Source organism: Petaurus breviceps, unplaced genomic scaffold, assembly GCF_028583685.1.
Source record: "Petaurus breviceps papuanus isolate PSGF00001 unplaced genomic scaffold, PetGlider_PUasm1.0 214, whole genome shotgun sequence".
Lineage (NCBI taxonomy): Eukaryota > Metazoa > Chordata > Mammalia > Diprotodontia > Petauridae > Petaurus > Petaurus breviceps.
In genome coordinates, this window is record NW_027185863.1 from 11102225 (window position 1) to 11123108 (window position 20884).

Consider the following 20884-nt stretch of genomic DNA (forward strand, 5'->3'; position numbering starts at 1 on the left):
ATTTTTAACATTAAAAAATAAAAAGTTTTGAGTTCCAAATTTTATCTTTTCCTCCTTCCCTCCCTTTCCCCTTCCCTGAGATGGTAAGCAATCATATATAGGTCATTATACCATACTTTCAAAAGGACAAGAAAGCCCTCAGAAAAGATTCAGGATTCAAGCACTGGAAAACAAGACTGAAACTAAAAAGTTATGGGAACTTTGATTATTTACCTGGTGTGCATAAGTATTAAGGATAACTAAAAAGCATTCAAGTCTATGATGGATTAGAGTCAACTCTTGCTTATTCAAATGAGATTGTATGTGTCTGCGCGCGCACGCAGTGTTTTACAAAACTTAAAAGTGCTAGATAAATGTTAGCTATCATTATTCTTATTCAAAATTAAGCCTGCTTATTCTTTTTGCTATGATGTAAGAGCTGTTCCTTCAATAGGTTGGTAGATGAAAGAAAAAGAGGCAAAATTTAAATCACAAAAATTTGCCCTCCCTAGCTCTGATGACAAGCTTAGCTGAAGGAGAGGTAGAAAAAACGTAAGATGAAATATTTTAGATTTTCTGCTAATTTCATGTAAATCTACTACTACAGCAAAGGACAATTTGAATAGCTGACCTACTGTTTCCCATCTTGACTGATCTTCACCATTCATTAATTCAAATAAATATTAATTGAATGCTCACTAGTTACAAGGAACCATGCTAGGCAGCATCAAGGAATAAGGTTTCAAGGAGTCTAGCTCTATAGCTGTCAGTGTCACTGAACATGGGAATGAGTTACCAAGGTAGGCTGGGACATCTCTTTCTGCCTTTGAAAACAAATACATTCTCTTTTCTCTGAGTTGACTTAGGAGTCATCTGCCAGAAACTAGATTCATTCCTTTACTGAGCACCTACTCTGCAGGTAAGGTACTGGGCTAGGAATTGGCAGTGATACAAAAGAGTTTTTGGTCTAGGAGGAAAGTTAAAACATATACACAGATAAACTATAGCATAAAGCAAAAAATGCCAAGTGCCACAAAGGAAATATGTTTATAATGTTGATGTTTTCTTAAAGGTCAACAATCCTAGGATTACAGCATTCTAAGTGCTAGGGAAAAAAAATACAGCTCAGTATATATTTTTTCAATTAGGAAAAAAAATCTTAGAAAAATACTCTCTTAAAAAATGTAGCCAAAAGATTCTGCTTAAAATAAGTTAAGGAATAAAAAACATGATAGTATTCAATATCAACATTGTATTCAGCCAATTCTAGCCAGAGGAATAATTATTTCCCTGCTGAAGACATAACAAAATCTACCAATATCAGGAAAATAATCATTTAAAACAAGACATTTGTTTATTTTCCTCAATTTACCTTATTGCCCTAGTGAATTCAAATTATTTTCTAGCTATATGGGTCCCTAAGGCAGTCATGGCAGAAAGGAGAGAAAGTCACTCATGGAGGCAGGAAGATTTGGGTTTAAGTTCTATCTTCAACCCATACTCCCTGTATTAACTATCACTTACCCTCCCAGTAGCCCCTGGACAGCTCTCTAGGACCTAAAGTTACAGACAAGTTGCAGATCTGCATTGATGGAGGGCATTTCTACTTAGGGAGTTTCTCACACGAATGGGGAAGACAAGAATTAAAATGGGCCCCTAAGTAGTTTGAAAAAATAGCTCCCTTTTGTGTGTCCATACACTGGATAATTGCCTAGAGCTGACATACGTCTTCTTCTCCACCTCAGCAGTATTGCAGAGTCTAAGTTGCAAGTTCCTGCCTGGGTATATGGCTCTTTGCCCTGTCTGCTGAGCCAAAGTGAGAGAATGAACTACTGCAGTAGAAGCAGCAAAAAAGAGAATGCCCTGCAAGAAAAAAAAATGACCAGTACTTGCCACACAAGCCCAGAGGAGCCTATGGGAGCTTTAGGAATCTTTGGAACTTACTGCTATCCGAAGGACAGAGGCTTTCACGGAAGTCCATTTGTCTTGTCTCCGGTCTATGACAAGGATAAACCCAATTCCGGTGTCTTGTAAACTAAAATGAGAAGACGGGACATGTTATTGTCATCGGAGAGAGGCAGAAAGAAAAACCTTTTCCAATACATCTTTAAGAAAGCTTCCAAGTGAAATGACACCTCTTATATAATAAACCTTTTACCATTCTGCATTGCAACGTATAACTCCATGAAAAACATGCCCACGAAAAGACTGCAGCATTTCCAGAGGGTTCCCATGCAGACTCATTGAGTCAGTTCAGGAGCAGTTCTTATTCACAGACAAACAGATTTTTGTACAGTTCAAATGTCCATTTCCTTTTTTAGCTCAGTATCAACCATCTCACATTTTGAGGATCTTGGTAAAACCTATCATTCCTAAAGCTAAACACACTGGTGCTCCACAGTGGAGAAAAACATGGCAATCTCTTTCTCTGTCCACTGGCTGTTTAACCCTTTCAAAACAAGTTTTATGATCCTCATATCACATTAGTCCTAGACTCTGAGGTTTTCTTGTTCTTCCATGTTAGAAATTTGCTCTCAAAGGGGCTGTTACAATCACTTTGGGAAAAAATCCCCAAGGTTTTGGAAAGCTCACGAGCATCTGTCCGAAAGAAGAGAGAGAATACACATCTTTGAAATAGCCACATCTGTGAGAGGGATCACACACTTTAATTCTTGTATAATGGTGCCCTCTGCTCTTCTGATCAGCTTAACTGCACGAGCCCCAGCCACCGAGTACAAATGAAAAGGTCTGCTTCTGTTGGGTGATTCCACATCCAAGCCAATTGGGTAATGCCAGCAGCTGACTGGCAGCCAATCCCAACCAAAAGGGAACGTGACAGGCAGGCTCAGAATGAACTGCCTTGAATTGCTAATTTCTGAAGATGGAGGAGTACATTAAAGTGCGAGCCATTGCTGGATTTAAGTAAGGAAAAAGAATTGTGGGGGAAGAACACACACAAATGAGGTCATTTGTGGTCGAGCTGTATATATAGCAAACATTAGCAGATAAATGCACGTAGAGTATCTCCAAGAAAGATCACTCGCAGTTCTAAAAATTGAATCACGATGATGATACAAAAAAATACACATGTCATTGGCTCACGGCACCCATCTATCTATAACTTGATGATGGCTCCCAAATGTCTGTTGCAATTTAGCTGAACAGTAGCAAAAATGCTTCTCGTTTCATACAAAAATAATACTAGTTTTGGTCCATCATCATCTTGCTACAGTAGTTATTAAACTGTAAACTGAAACATATACACTTTGCCATATAATAATTTTGTTACCCACTATTTCATATTTCTGTGGCTGACTATAATAACAGATTTGATTTGTGGTCCACTATTAAGTAGTACATTGAGGAAAAAAAAAAACCTTCCTATCTTTTTCTTTTTAAAGAGCAAAATGATAGTTTCCTTGATTTATAAATCAGCTTTTCTCAAAAGAAATCAAGTATTTGGGAATGTTATCTTCTTTATGCCACATATATAACAAGACTAGAAAAAAATTCTGATTTTGCATTAAGAAAAGTTTGAGCTTTAAAATATTTTTTAATCTTGGTGAGTTAAGAAATAGGGACAGGCACTCCTAATCAAGGGATTCAGTCTAGTATTCATTTTACTAACTATGCTTTTGTTTTTCTCATTAGGCTGTAATACACCATACACAAAAGTCACCAAAAGAATAGGTTTAAAAATTTTAAAATGTTAACATTTATTTTCTCTCTTTCCCACCTCCTGCCCCTAACAATGGGAAAACCACCACCACCACAACAAAATAAATAAAACTCTTTTTAAAAAATATGTATAGTCTAGTAATACAAATTCGAACATGATCCACATCCAAAAAAGAGATGTCTCATTCTGGACCCTGAGTCGATTGCATCCACCAGGAGGTGGGTAATATGTTCTAGTCACAGTTGTTTTAGGATTGATCAGAGCTCTTATATTTTTCTTTTTCTTTTCTTTTTTTTTTTTTAAAGCAATCGGGGTTAAGTAACTTGCTCAAGGTTACACGGCCAGTTATTGCTGGTGTGGTGCTGAGTGTCTGAGCTCGGGATTCGATCTCCAGGCCATCCGGACACTGGAGCCAGTGCTCTTACTCGCTGAGCCACCTGGCTGCCCCTAAGCAATTGGGGTTAAGTAACTTGCCCAAGGTTACATGGCCAGTTATTTCTGGGTGTGGTGCTAAGTATCTGAGCCTGGATTTGATCCCCAGGTCATTCCAACACTGGAGCCAGTGCTCTTACTCGCTGAGCCACCTGGCCGCCCCTAAGCAATTGGGGTTAAGTAACTTGTTCAAGGTTACACAGCCAGTTATTTCTGGGTGGGTGCTGAGTGTCTGAGCCCGGGATTCGATCTCCAGGTCTTCCCAACACTGGAGCCGGTGCTCTTACTCTCTGAGCCACCTGGTCGCCCCTAAGCAACTGGGGTTAAGTAACTTGCTCAAGGTTACACGGCCAGGTGTTTCTGGGTGGGTGCTAAGTGTCTGAGCTCGGGATTTGATCTCCAGGTCGTTCTGACACGGGAGCCGGTGCTCTTACTCGATGTGCTACCTGGCCGCCCCACTCTTACATTTTTCAAAGCTGTCTTTGTAGTATTATTATTGTATAAATTGTTTTCCCTGACAATTTATAACAACATTCTCCTCTCAGTCCCCTACCATGGAGCCTGTGATTAAATCACTGTAGGGACTTCCTAGTGGGAAAACTTCTTTTGCCAAGGTAGTTCTGAAACGAAGTCTTACGGTGTTGTGTGAGTCACTGAGCATTTAAATGACTCAATGATGGCAAAGCAGAGCTTCAACCACATCTTCCTGACTCAGCAGTCAACTTTCATTTTTGGGGAGCGGGGAGAGGCAATCAGGGTTAAATGATTTGTCCGGGGTCACATAGCTAGTAACTGTCTGAGGCTGATTGCCCCAATTCTTACCTAGCCTTTAATTACCGAATGGACATTGCCACAGACAAACTGAGACCTGGGAAAGCCATTAGCTTAAAAAGGCCAAGGTCTCCCACTGCATTGAGAGCCATCACCAGTCGTATTGACCTATGTCTCACCTCTGGATTCCAATGACTCTGGAAGAGAGAGTGAAGCTGATGACTTTGCACAGCCTTGCCTCACTTAAATTCAGTCCACTTGCAAATGAAGACATCGCTCTCCTAATGTCATTGGTCTACTTCAAGAAAGAAGGATGAGCAACAGTCTGAGGCTGGATTTGAACTCAGGTCCTCCTGACTCCAGGGTTCATGCTGCACCAACTAGCTGCCCCCGACTTTCTCTCCACTATGTCATACTGCCTCTGTAACCTACACTAACTCAAAATTCACCTCCTCCGATTGAAATAAATCCTTCTCCAGTGCCTCATCATAGCATGGAGAAAACTCCAGGCTCTCAAGGGTCACACCAAATGGAACACGAGCTGGCAAGACTTAGTAGGAAACAATGGTGAGGCAACATGACACAATGGGAAGAACGTTGGAGGTGGAGTTGGAAGCATTGGTCCCAACCTTGACTTCTGCCCTTCTTATCTGTGCGACTCCACCATGCAGCCAAGTCATTTAATCTTCCTGGACCTTTGTAAAGTGAGAAGGCTAGATGCTTCTAGGTCCCAAGACTGTAATTCTAGACATCTATCATCCACTTGTCAGGCTAATTAAGTCAGAATACGCTGAGCTCATCACCAGAAAGCTGCCACCTTATTATATGCATATGTGTGCACATGTGGATATATGGATGCACATGTGTGTAGGCCACACACATATGTGTACACACATGTGTATTTATGTGAGTGTGCATTGTGTGGATCTGTATGTGTACGTGTGTGTAGATATAAAGATATCGATATTGATATAGAGCTATAGATGCAACTCATTAATGACAGTTTGAGGAATGGAAGAGTTGGGACCTCTGTCATTCAAGAGTATAACAATGAAGTAAACCACTCTGAGGTACTGAAGTAAGACATTACTTAACATAACTCTGGCTATTCAAACAGAATGTGCCGGGGATAGCTTTGGATTTTTTGTTAAGCATTGCCCTGCCTACGGCTACTCCCTCATTTTCCTTTAGTACTTGGCCTGTGCCTGTAAACAGATGCCAAATAAAGGTTTGTCGATGCTATGACGTTGGACTGCCACTGTAAGATCTGGGGGTGTGAGGTCAGTCTTAGAAAAGGCTGAGGGCCTCCTGTGTAATTTATGTGGGGGCCGACCAAGAAAACAGTAAGGTCTTAGAGTATAACTAGGCAGTTCTCCAGTTTGGTGACTTAAATCTCAGAGCATTTAGTACATGGTATTAGACAATGACATTTTCCCTGTTAACTCTGCCCCCCCTTTATAATAATACAAGGAGTCTTAAAAGTCTTAGTACAGCTTTTACCTTTAACAGCTCAAAGCTAAGTGTTTTAAATAGCATTGTTGTTTTTCATTCATTTCAGTCATGTCCAACTCCTCGTGATCCCATTTGGGGTTTTCTTGGCAAAGATAATGGAGTGGTTTGCCCTTTTCTCCTCCAGATCATTTTACAGATGAGGAAATGGAGGCAAAGAGGGTTAAGTGACTTGCCCAGGGCCATACAGTTTGTAAGTGTCTGAGGCCAGATTTGAACTCAGGAAGATGTCTTCTTTTCTCCAAGCCCAACATTCTATCCATTGCACCACCTAGAGGTGCCCTTTCATAGCTTAAAGTTATATTAAAACTTTTGGGATCCTCATCTGCAAGGGAGATGGGTGGTATAGTGGAGAAAGAGCTGAACTTGGTGTTAGGAAAGCCTGAGTTCAAATTTTGCTTCAGAAAATTATTAGCTCTTTGATCTGGGCAATTCACTTAACCACTCTCAGATTCAGTCTCTTCATCTGTAAAATGGGGATAATATATCACCTACCTTCTAGGGTTGTTGTAAGGATCAAATGCAAAAATATTTCTAATGAGCTTAGCACATAGCAAGTGCTATATAAATGTTAGCTATTACAGCACTGGCCCTGCAGTCAGGAAGACCAAATTCAAATCCAGCCTCAGACACGAGACCCTGGGCAAGTCACTTACCCTCTGTTCACCTTAATCCCTCCTCTGTAAAGTGGGGATAGTAACAGCTTCTAGCTTCTAGGATTGTTGTAAAATGAGATAATGTTTGTAAAGCATTTTAGCACAGTTACTGGCATGTGGTAGGTACTAGATAGATGCTTATTCCCTTTCCTTTCTTTTTTTTTTTTTGCTTTTTTTTGGAGGGCAGTTGGGGTTAAGTGACTTGCCCAAGGTCACTCCCTTTCCTTTCCTATTGCTTTTTTTTTTGTATAATTAGTGCTACAGTTGATAGAGTGTTGGGACTGGAGTTAGGAAGACTTGAATTTATATCTGGTCTTAGACATTAATTGTGTGATCCTGGACAAGTCCCTTAACATCTGTTTTCTTCAGTATTCTCATCTGTAAAATGGCAATAATAATAGCACCTACCTCCCAGAGACATGGGGATGAAATGAGATAATAACGGTAAAGCACTCAGCACAGTGACAGGTACATAGTTACTATATGCTATACTATACTACTACACATAGGTGTCATATAAATATTAACTATCATTGTTAAATTAATGAAAGAATCTATCCTATCTTTAAAGATTTTTACTCCTGATCTCCTTTAATAATTAATTTCAGTACTTAATATTATCACAAAGTTTTTTTTTTCTGCACTGACATGTAATTTAAGTTACTATAATTACTATTATTAAGTTACTATTATATTACATATGATTATATATAATTGTAATGGGAATGGGAATTTGAAGATCTTCCCTGTCCCCTAATAGACTGAATGTAATCACATAAAGCCTGTGGTGGGAAGAGCTTGCAGAGCCCACAGGAAGCTGGGAGTCAGAGCAGTTAGGTGGTGGGAGTAGAGAAGATGCAGGCAAGGAGACAGCTAGGCTAGTGAGTATTTGTTTGTGGGAAGGCTAAAGGACGGTGTGTTATAGCATATTAACTTCTTTGTTGTTATGATGGATTCAGTTTTCTGCTGTTGGGATTTAGCTATCTGGTGTTTGAACAAATGTTTTGCTTCTGTCTTCTTTATGAAGAGTATGATATATTTTGCGATTCAGAATTGTGCCAGCATATTCATAGTTGCTGTTGGTGCTATGAATATTATGTTGGCGCTACAATAATATATATATATATGTACATATATATATATATACATATATATGTGTGTGTGTTCTATTATATAGAACATTAACACTATTCCCCACCCCATGCAGTGTTAGACATAGGGATAAGACCTGGAAATATAATTTCATTGATATAAGGAATTTGTAGGCTTTGGAAACTCCTTTTTAGCAATGCAGGCTGACACCTTCTCTGTTACATATAGTCTTATAGAGCTGCTTAAATTACTAAGAATTTAACTTACTTGCTCAGGGTCAAAGAAAGATTGTACTTGAAATGATGTTTTTCTGATTCTAAAAGCCTGCTGTTTATTGACTATCCCATCCAGGCATTGAGAACCAGTCATCAAACCTTCCTACTCATGTCATGCCATTTCAAGTCCTTTTTAACTTTTTTCTCCTAATTTCTATTCTCCAAATTTAGAACAACCACAACAACAAACTAAATTGCTTTTAAAAATGTATTCATACATTTTGTTTTTGTACAATAGACACTTTTCAACAAATAATTATTTCCTCCCTCTCAAAAGTACACGTCTCACAAAATGAGTTAAGCTAAATCACCTGTTTAATTACTTTTAGCCATTCTTTTATTCCCTCTCTACAACTTCATAAATTAGGTAATCCCACAGTGGCCTTAACATTTTAAACAGATTTTATTAATTTTTGTCAATGGCACATTCTGTGTGCCCAAAGCATCATGTGCCTAATTTTATATTTGTGTATCTTTTTACTCAGAGCAACTATACTCTATGGATAACTATGATTTTGATCTTTTTAGCTTAAAAATTATTATTCACTTAAAACATTATTATTTTTTTAAACATTATTTTTTTAATTCTAAGTTCCAAATTCTCTCCCTTCCTCTTGCCCCTCCACCATCCATTGAGAAGGCAAACAATATGATATCAATTATAGATGTGAAATCATGCAAAACAGATTTCCATATCAGCCATGGATGACTATGATTTTTAGCTCACTTTTTCTCATTCACACATAGCCATTTAATCCCCAAGTTTGTCTGTCTTGTTAAATAAATTTGATCCAATGAGTCATTCTGCATTTCTAATACTTATAGGCTGCTTCAACAAATCAAGGCTTCAGAAAGTACTAATTTTTTCTCCAAAATCCTTGTCTTTCCACTTTCCAAAATGGAGTCATTTGCCAACTTCAATATTGCAAGAATGTGTAATTAATAAAAGAAGTGGATTAATGGGCATTAATAATAAAACACCAATTGGAAAGAAGTCAATAAATTGCTACTATGTTATTACAGGCTAATATTCATTTTATCATGGAATCTTTCCATTTCTATTGCTACTTTGGGAGGCAATAGCATAGTAGAATAGATTACTGGATGTAGGAGACAATTGGTATCAACTCTTACCTTGGAAACATTGCCTCTGTGACCAAGAGCAAACCACTCAGCCTCTGTTAACCTCCATTTTCTTTTCTATAAAACTTGGTAATAAATACTTATATAGTAGGGGGTGGCTAGGTAGTGCAGTGAATAGAGCACCGGCCCTGGAGTTAGGAGGATCTGAGTTAAAATCTGGCCTCAGACACTTAACACAAAACTAGCCATGTGACCTTGGGCAAGTCACTTAACCCCAATTGCCCTACCTCCTCCCCTCCAAAAAGCAAAAAAAGAAAAAAACACCTATAATATTCATCACATAGCGTTGAGCACTTATAATTTTAAACCATAAGAGAGAGGAAAATGTTAGGTGATGGAAGAATATCCTGATACAAGAAAAATGATCATTATTTAGCCAAGGAGAAAAATAATGCCTTAAAACAAATCACTGAGATTTTTATTTTAGGTTTTTTCATCTTTGAACACTTCCTCAATGAACAGTTTAAAATGTATGGAAGAGAAGGTTAAGAAGATAATGTTGTTAGGGGCGGCCAGGTGGCTCAGCGAGTAAGAGCACCGGCTCCAGTGTCGGGATGACCTGGGGATCAAATCCCGGCTCAGACACTCAGCACCACACCCAGAAGTAACTGGCCGTGTAACCTTGAGCAAGTTACTTAACCCCAATTGCTTTAAAAAAAATCTATATTAAAAATCAGCATAATGGGATATTTTATTGTTGAAATCTTTAAGCAATCATGAGATGGTAAAGAAGTGGTCCATTGTTGAACATAGTTTGTGAAATTCTTGTTCTCTACCAACACACTCATTGAGAATGCCCTCAATTAATTTATAGACATTATGTATGATCAATATAATAAATATTTTACCTAATAAAAGTAGTAACAAAATTGCCCTGTTTATGTCATCTACTGAACATTTTGTTTTATTCCATGTATGTTTTAAATATATTATTTCTAACCAGTGGTATCTATCTCCGCCAAGAAAGAATGAAGTCCCACAGGCAAGAATGAAGTCCCTTGGCTTGGCATGAACTACAGATGAAGAGAGGTTGTGAATCTTAAAAAGATAATTTTGGTTTTTCTCTCCTTATGCTGGAGGCAAAACATCTTGAGAATCAAGGAAGGAGTGAATAAAGAATTCCTCCATGCTAGAAGGTTTGAATTAAGTACTGGCATAGGTTTAGAAGTGGTTCAAAATTTTGCTTTTGGTTAGGTAAAGATAAGGAGGGAGTGCTGAATGCTGCTATCCCAATCAGGAGACTAATCCATGGAGACATCACTAAAAAGGACTAAGAAGGGAACCATTGTGGCTGCTTGATTCTATGACACCAACAATGAGAACACTGTTCTTCTTTCCTTGATTTCCAAATAGGTGAATTTAGGTACCAAAGCTTTCCTTAAAGTTAAATTTATATCTTAAGTTTTAATTAGTCCCCAATGTCAGTTAGATGATAGATTGATCCTACATGTTCCTGGTTGCATGCTTCATTATTTGTAAAGGGAACAGCAGGAAGAAGCAGGGGGGTGGTTGATAATTTCTATTGTTTTTCTAGCCAACCATCTCTGAAGGGAGCCTATGGTGCTAACTAGAAAGTAGATCCTATCTGTAGAAGAGGAAAAGAAGCAGTTGTACAGAGCTGACCACACCCATTTTCCAAAGATGGGGGCCAGCTAATATTGAATCACTAATTTCTTCTTTGTGTACAAGAAAGGAGTCAAATCCTCACAAATACTTAACTATATTCTCTCCCTCTGTCTCTTCTTCCCTCTCTTTCCTTCTTTTGTCACTACCCACTAAATCATGCCCTCTCTCCTTCCCCACTGCCACAAAAACTGAAAATTTTTTTGTAACAAATAAATACAGTCAAGTAAAACAAATCCACCTTAGCTATGTCTTTAAAAATTCATAGACTCATGTCCCCAGGGACGGGATTAAACGAGGTCAATGGATTTAGCACTCTGAACCGGGAAGTTCACATTTGGATTTCCAAATGAGGACAAAGAAATATATTTAGTTTCTGTTGGACCACTGGGAAGGTCAAGGTGAGCCACCTTAGGAGGACAAGTTCAGAGTTACTGAGATAAGAAGGCATTATGAACAGGAAAATCTGTCTTGGAAAGGACATTGGATTTGGAATCAAAGGACCTAAGCTCACACCTCAGCTCTGTGACTTAATACTTCTGTGACCTTGAACCTCATTGGGTTACAACTAAATGATCTGTAAGAAGTCTTCTAGCTCTACAACCATGATTCAGCTCTTCTTATGCCCAGCATGGCTTTTTTCACTCATGATCTGTCATGAGTATAATGTACTGGGAGAGAACTGGACTTGGAGTTAGGAAAGAGATTGAAATACTAGGTATTAACCTTCTTAGTTTTATGACTGGGCAAGTCATGTCACTTCACTCGGCCTCAATTTTCTCATCTGCAAAATGGGGATAATGATTCTTACAATACCATTGTAGTGAGCAGAGTGCTTTGCAAACCTTAAAGTTCTATATAAAATGTTGAGCTATCATTTCAATTGCCCTTTGTCATTTGTACTATGAATTTTGTTGTTCTCAGATTCATTCTGTTCCAGGACAACCTAAAGAGCTATTTATAGGGATACTATTTCAGATGGAGAAAGAAATAGCAAACCACTCCAGTATCTTTCCCAAGAAAACCCTAAATGGGGTCATGAAGAGTTGGACACAATGAAACAATGCAACAACAACATGGTCTCATTATGTTATGGGTTATGGGACCTAGACCCCTAAAAGGAAAAGACCATGTCTTGGAAAGCAACCCAGACCCTCAATTTTCCCACACAGCAACCCTATCCCCGGTATTTTATCTGAGGCATCTGACCCATCCCAACTCACCTAGAGATACTCAATAATCCTTTCAACTGCCTTTTCACTGCGGCTCTTCAAGCTTTTAACTCCTTTCACTGTCTGCCCCTGGGCCAACCCAGGCTATTTACCACTCTTTAATCCAATCCAGACTTCCTCACTATTCCTGTATATAAGTACCAATCTTATGCCCATTAAATCACAGCTAACTTAGAATCTAGCCTGCTTCTGTTGGCCATCCAATAAACCTTGCAACTTTGACTAGAAAGCTTGAGTGGTTGAATTTCAAGGCAGACTTGTCCTATACCCTTATATTTTGGTATAAAATTCCCCAAACCACAACAGGTGAGACCATAAATGGCAAGGAAGTGGAAGGAATGCCCATCAACTGGGGAATGGCTAAACATGTTGTAGTATATTAATGTATTGGAATGCCATTGTTCTATAAGAACTGATGAGCAGGCAGATTTCAGAAAAACCTGGAAAGACTTACATGAACTGATGTTGGGTGAAGTAAGTAGAACCAGGAGAACACTGTATACATTAACAGCTACATTGCACTACTACGAGCTATGATAGACTTAGTTCTTCTCAGCAATACAATGATCCACGCCAATTCTAAAAGATTCATGGTGGAAAATTCTATCTATGTCCAGAGAAGGATCTATGGAATCTGAACACAAACCAAAGCATACTATTTTTACTCCCTTCCCCCCCACCCCCATAGTTTTTCCCTTTTGTTCTGTTTCTTCTTTTACAACATGACTAATATGAAAATATGTTTAATATGATCACACATATATAAACTATATCAGATTGCTTACCATCTTGGGGGGAGTAGAGAAGGAGAAAAATTTGGAATTAGAAATCTAATAAAAATGAGTGTTAAAAACTATTTTTACATGTAATTTGAAAAAATAAAATAAATAGTATTTATAAAAGAAAAAAGTACCATTAGAGATCACTTGAGGCCCAAATCTTCATTTTATAGAAAAGGAAATTGAGGTCAAGGAGGAAAAGTGACTTGGCCAAGCTCATAAGCTAATAACAGAAACAGGATTTGAATCCAGATCTTCTCATTCCAAGTCTGGTGATCTTTTTACTGTGCCACACCTTAATCACTTAATTCTAAGTTAACTTTTGGTTGCCCACAACTCATTTAATATTTAATTACTTAATTTGGTCTTCTGATCCTATTTCTCTGAACAACCTCTTTTTGTAAATGATAGCCTTTTAAATAAATAATATTTTTATTTAATAATATCATGTGGCTATGTCTTATCTGTTCAAAGACAATGTTAGCTCTCTAAGGGCAAGGATGATGTATACTGATTTGTATCCCACACTCAGCCTAGTGTCATGCTTGCACCTAGTAAATTCTTATTGAACTGAGTGTATATAGGTAGACAGAGAAGTGCCTCCAAGCTGGTAAAGGTTGGCAATTTCAAATTTTCGTTCTTGTAGTTTCATCACAGAGACCATTCAGTATCCTCTCTCTGAATTTCTTTCATGCAATTGGTGATCTCATATACCTAAGGGAAAGGGTGGATATTCAAAATTCTTGGTGCTTCAAAAAAGGAAATGTTTCCAGGGTGGGTGCTAGAAATTAACTTTTAGCCTTATCAAAGCTCCTGGCTTCTCTTGGTGGTGTGGGTGGTAGTAGTGAAAACACAGGAAACAGGAGAATGAATAACTAAGGATGGACACACACACACACACACACACACACACACACACCACTCCCCAGAAGCTCTTTCTTGATATGTTGCTCTATGAACACTTCACATCTTCCTGCTGATTTAGGGACTGGTAGTTTTCTCACATCACAACAGCTGGCTTTGCGGCTGGCCTTAGTTTGCTGTTTCAACAGCTGAATTGGAAGCTGAATTGGAGACTGATTACCTCATTTTTGGCCCATGAAAATGAATATGTAAGAGAAAGCTAAAAACTCTGTATCATTCCTCTCCTCTCCTGGCAAAAATCATAAACAATTCAGTTCTCATTTCATTTTGAGAGCTCATTTAATCTTTAATCTAACATAACCCGACTAGGTAACGTGCAGTCTCTAACTTCTTGACAAGCTGGGTAACATGCATTCTTACCAAGCTCATGAATCAGACCTTCTAATCAGCTCCTCCACATACAAGGCAAAGGTTAAGGAAAACTAAGATATCACATTAATGGAGCCCTGAAATGAGGGCTGAGATTCTACTTGGCAATGATACCTTTTTTTTTTTTTTTTTTTGCAGTAAGACTTCCCCCTCCCTTTCCCTCTACCAATTTTAAGAATTTTGAGTATTTTCTTGTAAGGGCCCTTGAAAAATGCTCATCACTCTCAGCAGCTACTTATTCTGCTCTAGAAAAGAAATATCTTGGTGATGAGCTTTCTCTTTCTGTCTAACTCACCAAAATACTTGGATATCCAGTTAAGAGAATAAAACACTCTCTCAGATGGGACACCTGAAGGAAGAGTGGGTCATGGCCCATAATATCCCACTTAAACTCTCTTTCTTCTTTACCCTGAAATATGACTTTTCCCTGGAGTTACCACCTCCCTTGCTTGGCACCCTCTATAATGCTGGCCCATCTTCTCATACCTCTCCTATATTTCAGTTACCTGATCAGAAGTTAACATACACCAGGCTCCCTCCACACTTAACAGTTTTACTCATAAATCTCTCCTCTGTGAAGTTTACATAATCCCATCACTCTGTTCAGATTCTTGTGTCTTTCAGTCACCTATCTCTAGGACAGGATACCATCTTCCTTAAGCTACTTTGGCACCAGACTTCTCTTCATTTCTACCTTGCCCCCTAACCCTTTTCACCTTTGGTGATGTAACTATTTGTAGTGATAATAACATACATCACTTGGGCCTTTACATTCATCAGCCTTCTCAATTCATGACCCACTTTATCTCTATCATCTACGAGGATGGTTGTCATGGACCTGAATAGACCAAAATTCAGAATTCTGAACCTCCCTTCTCTGACCACAATTTCTTGCCCTTTTAATCCTCTCACCATATTACTCCTTCTACTCTAATGATGACATCCAGTCTTTCAAGTCTTCACACTTTTCTCCCAGTTCATCATTCAATACTGATCCTTCTTTATTCCCTTTATGTCTGGAACTAATATCCAGCCATTATCATCTACATACGAATCCTTTATCTACTTTGTTCTTCCAAGGTTCCTGATTTACTAATCCCAAACCCTGTGTTTAATGCCTTTTATTATTCACTTAATGCCTCTTCAGCTTAGTATGGTGGAATGCCAGATTTAGAGTTAGAAATTGGGCTTGAATTCTGGCTTTGCAACTCACTACCTAAGTGACCCTGGGCAAGTCTGTCTGCCTGAGTTTCCTCATCTACAAAGTGGGATATATCAACTAAGAGCTCTCCTAGATCTAAGTTGATGATCTGTGGCCAAGCTGTAGGCTAATGGTAAATAAAGTCACAAAACTATGCTAGTTAAAATCACTACAAATATATGCCATCTTGTTTCAACTGGGGGTTCTCACCACCATGAAACAATATTCTTTTTCTCTAATTGACTCCCTTTCACATGCTCCATATAAGTTATTGCCATTTTTCTCCTCTCTCCTTAAGCCCCCAACTCCAACTTTATCCCTGTTCTTCTTCTCTCTTAACAGATAACTTTATTGAAATAAAATTGAGATTATCCCTCAGGAGCTTCTTCAAATGTCTTCCTCTGCACATTAAATTCTATTTACGCTCTTACCCACTTTCTTTTTTCCTTCACTCTCAAAGTGGCTCTCTTCCCAAAGTTAACCCTTCCTCTTTCAACCTCTGACCCCATCCTCTGCCACCTCCCCCCTAGTTCTTTGCTCCATTGATTATTTCTTCCATCTCAACTGGAATCTTTTTTTTTTTGCTATATTATTTTTCCAGTATTCATTTTGCCCTTCTTACATTAATTTTGCTATTTTAAGGAGATTCTTTGGAAAGGTACCACATTCCCAGAATGCTTCAGGGCAGGAACAAAATATACTTTTGGGGAAGCTAATCTAAGATTACATGTTCCATGAAGTTCTGGGATCAGAGATGCCCCTCCTTCTACTCCTTCTCCCCCTCCCCTTTCGTTGGGAGGAAATACTAAGGCTAAAGAAAAGATATTAGGAAGGAAAAAAAGGAGAAAGATAGAGACAGATGTGGTAGTTCCACCAATATTATCAATGAGAATAGATCACTATAGAAATGCATAAAAAATTGCTCTATTTCATGTCTGTTTGTTGCTTTTCGAGCTTCTCTTGCAAATGTTCTCTGAATGTTTTGCTTTAAAGAGAAAACTTAGATGGGGGATGATAGCTGTCATCCAGTATTTGAAGAGATGCCATTTGAAAGAAGGACTAGACATGTTCTTCTTGGCCCCAGAGGGCATGATTAAGCAACGGTGAGTTACACAGAGGCAGGTTTAGGTTTGGGGGAAGGAAACATTTTCTAACAACTAAAGCAATCCATAAAGGAATGAGCTTCCTCTAGTCAGTGACCCTTCACTAGAGATCTCTCTCTTTAAAAGAAAACAATGTTTTATTAAAAGCTTATCATTGAACATCATGGCAACAAGGGCTGCTTAGCAACTCTGCAGATTTAAATTAATGCCAACTACAAAACCATGGTTTTTCAGTCACTCTTTTTAGAGCTCCCATCAGGTTCATTTGTTCATTCACTCTTGCTTATACATTGTCACAGTATATACTCTATCCTGATTCTGCTTTATTTTGCTTTGAATTGTTTCTTATGTGTCTTTCCAGGTTTCTTTATATTTTCTGGTCTTAATTGCATCACAGTTAGGTGGCACAATGGATAGAATGCCGAGCCTGGAGTCAGGAAGAATCCTGAGTTCAAGTCTGGCCTCAGACACTTACTTAACGAGCTGTGAGACAGTAGGCAAGTCACTTAAGCCATGCTTTCCTTTAAGCCAAGTATCCTCATCTGCAAAATGAGCTAGAGAAGGAAATGGCGAAACACCCCAGTATCTTTGTTAAGAAAACCCCAAAATGAGATCCCAAAGAGTTGGACAAAGCTGAACAACTTCAGATAATCTTGGCAAGGAAGGAATGAAGAGGAAATAATTGGGGGAACTCCTTAGTCCTCTGACAGAAGACCAACAGAAAAGATTATTATATCATTTTTCTATATAGACCCAGCAGCCCCACACAAGGCAAAGAATAAACTGCTGTCCATTCCCTTTTGGTACAAGAGGGGCACTTGCAGTCAAGGCTAGGCAGTCTTTCTCTTCCCTTGGGGCATTAAGAGAAGCCATATTCCCTCTCTCCTCTTATGAAAAAACTGGTAATAACTTATATGGAGCATGTGAAAGGGCGTCAATTAGAGAAAAATAGTACTGTTTCACGGTGGTAAGAACCCAGCTGAAGCAAGATGGCATACAGTTATAGTGAATCTAACTAGCATAGTTTTGTGACTTTCTTCACCAGTAGTCTACAGTTTGGGAGCAGATCATTCAATGAGGAACGATTCCTTTCCCAGCTCTCTTTGTCTCAGGGGAGGCTGACGTGGGGGTAGGCGGGGAGATGGATAATTCTTTGGTGTTATGTAGGAACACCAGCAAATAGAAATGTTACTAATATGTGGCACTGTAAGTTCTTTGAGGGGAGAGGCTATTTTTTGCCTCTTTTTACATCCTCAGCATGTCCTTGTATGTGCTAGGTGCTTAATACATGTTTATTAAGTTGAATTGAACTGAATAAGGCCATGGACATGAGATCAGCCTCAGTATGGTGAGTGTTAGAGGAAAGAAGAAAAGCTGGGCACTATGGTGGGTGTGCTATGTGAAGGGACTAAGTGCAGGAAAGAAGGAAACTCTTGAGAGGCCTGGTAACGGGGCAGTGGTTCAAATTTTACTTTGGCAAAATCTCTTTTTTCCATACTATAGCTTCCTTGGCGGTATGAGTGTGTTTATAGGTGCTTGTCTCCATCTGAGAGTTGGTTTCTCTAGTAACCCCACAGAGAGTAATACCAATTGAGAACAATGGGGTTGAGTCCCACATATGGATGATGTGAATTATGTCTGGCTCAGACTACCCTTTAATTCTGTTTCCATCCCCAAAGGAGCAGAAGGGTCAGGGTACGGGGTGGGGACTCACCAGAGAGCCTCATCTGTGCTCTCTACCTTCCCTGAAAAGTCTATTTTTATTGTATATTATAGCTGAGGGGGAAAATGCAAATGTCAGTCAAAGTACAATGGAGACAACTGGGTGGAGAGCTGTTCAGCTGAGAATTTCAGTTTTTTCTGGGGAAATCCTGCCCTCTTGTGGTGTGAGATGAAAACTACATGTATAAAATGAGGAAATGCTTTGTCTCGCCAATGTGCTTGTTTCCCTCGCCATGAACACTGTGCTAATCTGAACAGGTTTTCTTTCCTTCTCCCTCTCTTTTGCCATGGCTCACTTTTATTTTTTTAATTCATTATTTTAAAAAAATTAAATTATTTATTTTTAGTTTTTAACAATTACTTCCATAAATTTTAAATTTTCTCCCCCTCCCTCACCAAGATGGCTTGCAATCTGATATGGGCTCTACAAATACATTCCTATTAAACACATTTTCACATGAGTCATGTTGCATAGAAGAATTATAACAAATGGGAAAAACCATGAGAAAGAAAAAAAAAAGAAAAGAGTCTGCTTCATTGTACATTCCGACTCCATAGTTCTTTCTCTGGATGTGACTGTCATTTTCCATCATGTGTTCTTTAGAATTGTTTTAGGTCTTTGCGTTGCTGAGAAGGGCTAAGTGTAACAAAATCAATCCTTACACACTGTGGCTGTTACTGCGTACAAAAATATGGAATGCTTCACGAATTTGCATGTCATCCTTGTACAGGGGCCATGCTAATCTTCTCTGTATCGTTCCAATTTTAGTATATGAGCTGCCAAAGCAAGCACTTTAGTTCCTTATTTATTTTAAATGTTCATTTAAAAAAATGTTGAGTTCCAAATTCTGTCCCTCCATCCAGCCCTTCCCCATCCATTGAGAAGGCAAGCAATATGATATCATATGTGAAATGCGAAATCACATAAAATCACATAAAACATATTTCCATATTAGCCCTAACCAGGCTTTCACCAAGTTACTTTTGAACCAAGTTACAAGTATTTGCAAGAAGGTCTGGCTGAGGGGTGGCTAGGTGGTGCAGTGAATAGAGTCAGAAGGACTTGAGTTCAAATCCGACCTCAGATACTTGACACACTTACTAGACGTGTGACCTTGGGCAAGTCACTTAACCCTAATTGCCCTCCAAAAAGCAAAAAACAAACAAACAAATAAACAAAGAAAGAAGGTCTGGCTGAGGTTCCAGCTATAATCTGTGGCAAAGGGAATGAGTCTGGCAGATCAAATGAGATAATATTTGTAAAGCACTTAGCCCAGTGTCTGGCACACAGTAGGTGATATATAAATGCTAGTTATTATTATTGTCATTTTCTCATTTTTTTAAACTCAGGCAAACTTAATAAGTCAATATGGGGGATGAATTTGAGACTAGACAAACTAATGAGCTCCAAATAGGAGAGTATATGTAACCATGCAAATATCTCCTCTGTTAATAAATAATAATAGTTTAAAGACAGGCTTTAAAATAACTTACATAGGGCAGCTAGGTGGCGCAGCACCAGCCTTGGAGTCAGGAGGACCTGAGTTCAAATCTGGCCTCAGACACTTGAGACCCTTACTAGCCGTGTGACCTTGGGCAAGTCACTTAACCCCAATTGCCTTGCCTTCCCCCCTCCAAAAAGACAAAAATAAGCTGACATTTATATAGACAGGCAGTGTGACAGCAGAGAACCTATCTCTGTGACCCTGGGCAAGCAAACCACTTAACCTTGTGGTGCTTTAGGCAACTTTAAGACAGTTTAGTGGTGCAGTAGACAGAACCCTGGGCCTGGAGTCAGGAAGACCTGAGTTCCAATCCAGCCTCAGACACTTAATAGTTGTATGACTCTGGATAATTCTCTCTTCACCTCAATTTCTTCAACTGTGTAATGGGGATGATCATAGCACCTATTTCACAGGTTGTAGGGAGGATTAAATGAGATATTTGTAAAAAGGGCCTAGCACATATTGTTCCCTTTCTCCCTCCCTATGAGCTACCAAGTAGAAATCAATCTGCTTCGGTAGACAGGATTTCCTCATTTGAGAATAAGGGTTGGGACTTAGATGCAAATTCAGGTCCTTCGATTTCAGGACTAATATTCTTCTTCTTTTTTTAAACAGGAAGGTTTTATTCACAAAAGGTGAAGCTAGTGGGCCCCTCAGCCTTACTGGGCTGAGCCGAATGTTGGGGTGGCTCCACGACTTGCCAGCAATGAGGGGGTTCCTGAGGACCACGATGACTGAATCCCCCCTCAGGAACATCTTGGAAATGTAACTATCTTTGTTCAGTGGTTCCAACTTTTTCTTGCCTTTGCCACTTTTGGGAACCTCTGTCCACATCTCTTTTATGCTCTCCAAGACCATGTTGCAGTGCCTGTCAAAGGCCTTCACTGGGC

General features: G+C 39.0%; 1 protein-coding gene, 1 non-coding gene and 1 pseudogene across 6 annotated transcripts in view; all 3 read right to left on the reverse strand.

Annotated features, from left to right (window-relative positions):
* Window positions 1–20884, reverse strand: part of MCF2L (MCF.2 cell line derived transforming sequence like) — a 386575-nt gene that overhangs the window by 69233 nt on the left and 296458 nt on the right. For all 5 annotated transcript variants that reach the window (XM_069094090.1, XM_069094093.1, XM_069094091.1 and 2 more), the window contains one exon: window positions 1924–2014. In XM_069094090.1, the coding sequence (XP_068950191.1) occupies window positions 1924–2014 (91 nt within the window). The remainder of the gene's footprint in view (window positions 1–1923; window positions 2015–20884) is intronic.
* LOC138165603 (small nuclear ribonucleoprotein Sm D2 pseudogene) overlaps window positions 13822–20884 on the reverse strand; it is a 7360-nt pseudogene continuing 297 nt past the window's right edge.
* On the reverse strand, window positions 19176–19282 carry LOC138165798 (U6 spliceosomal RNA). Its single transcript, XR_011169463.1, has one exon. It is a non-coding gene; the product is annotated as a U6 spliceosomal RNA (small nuclear RNA).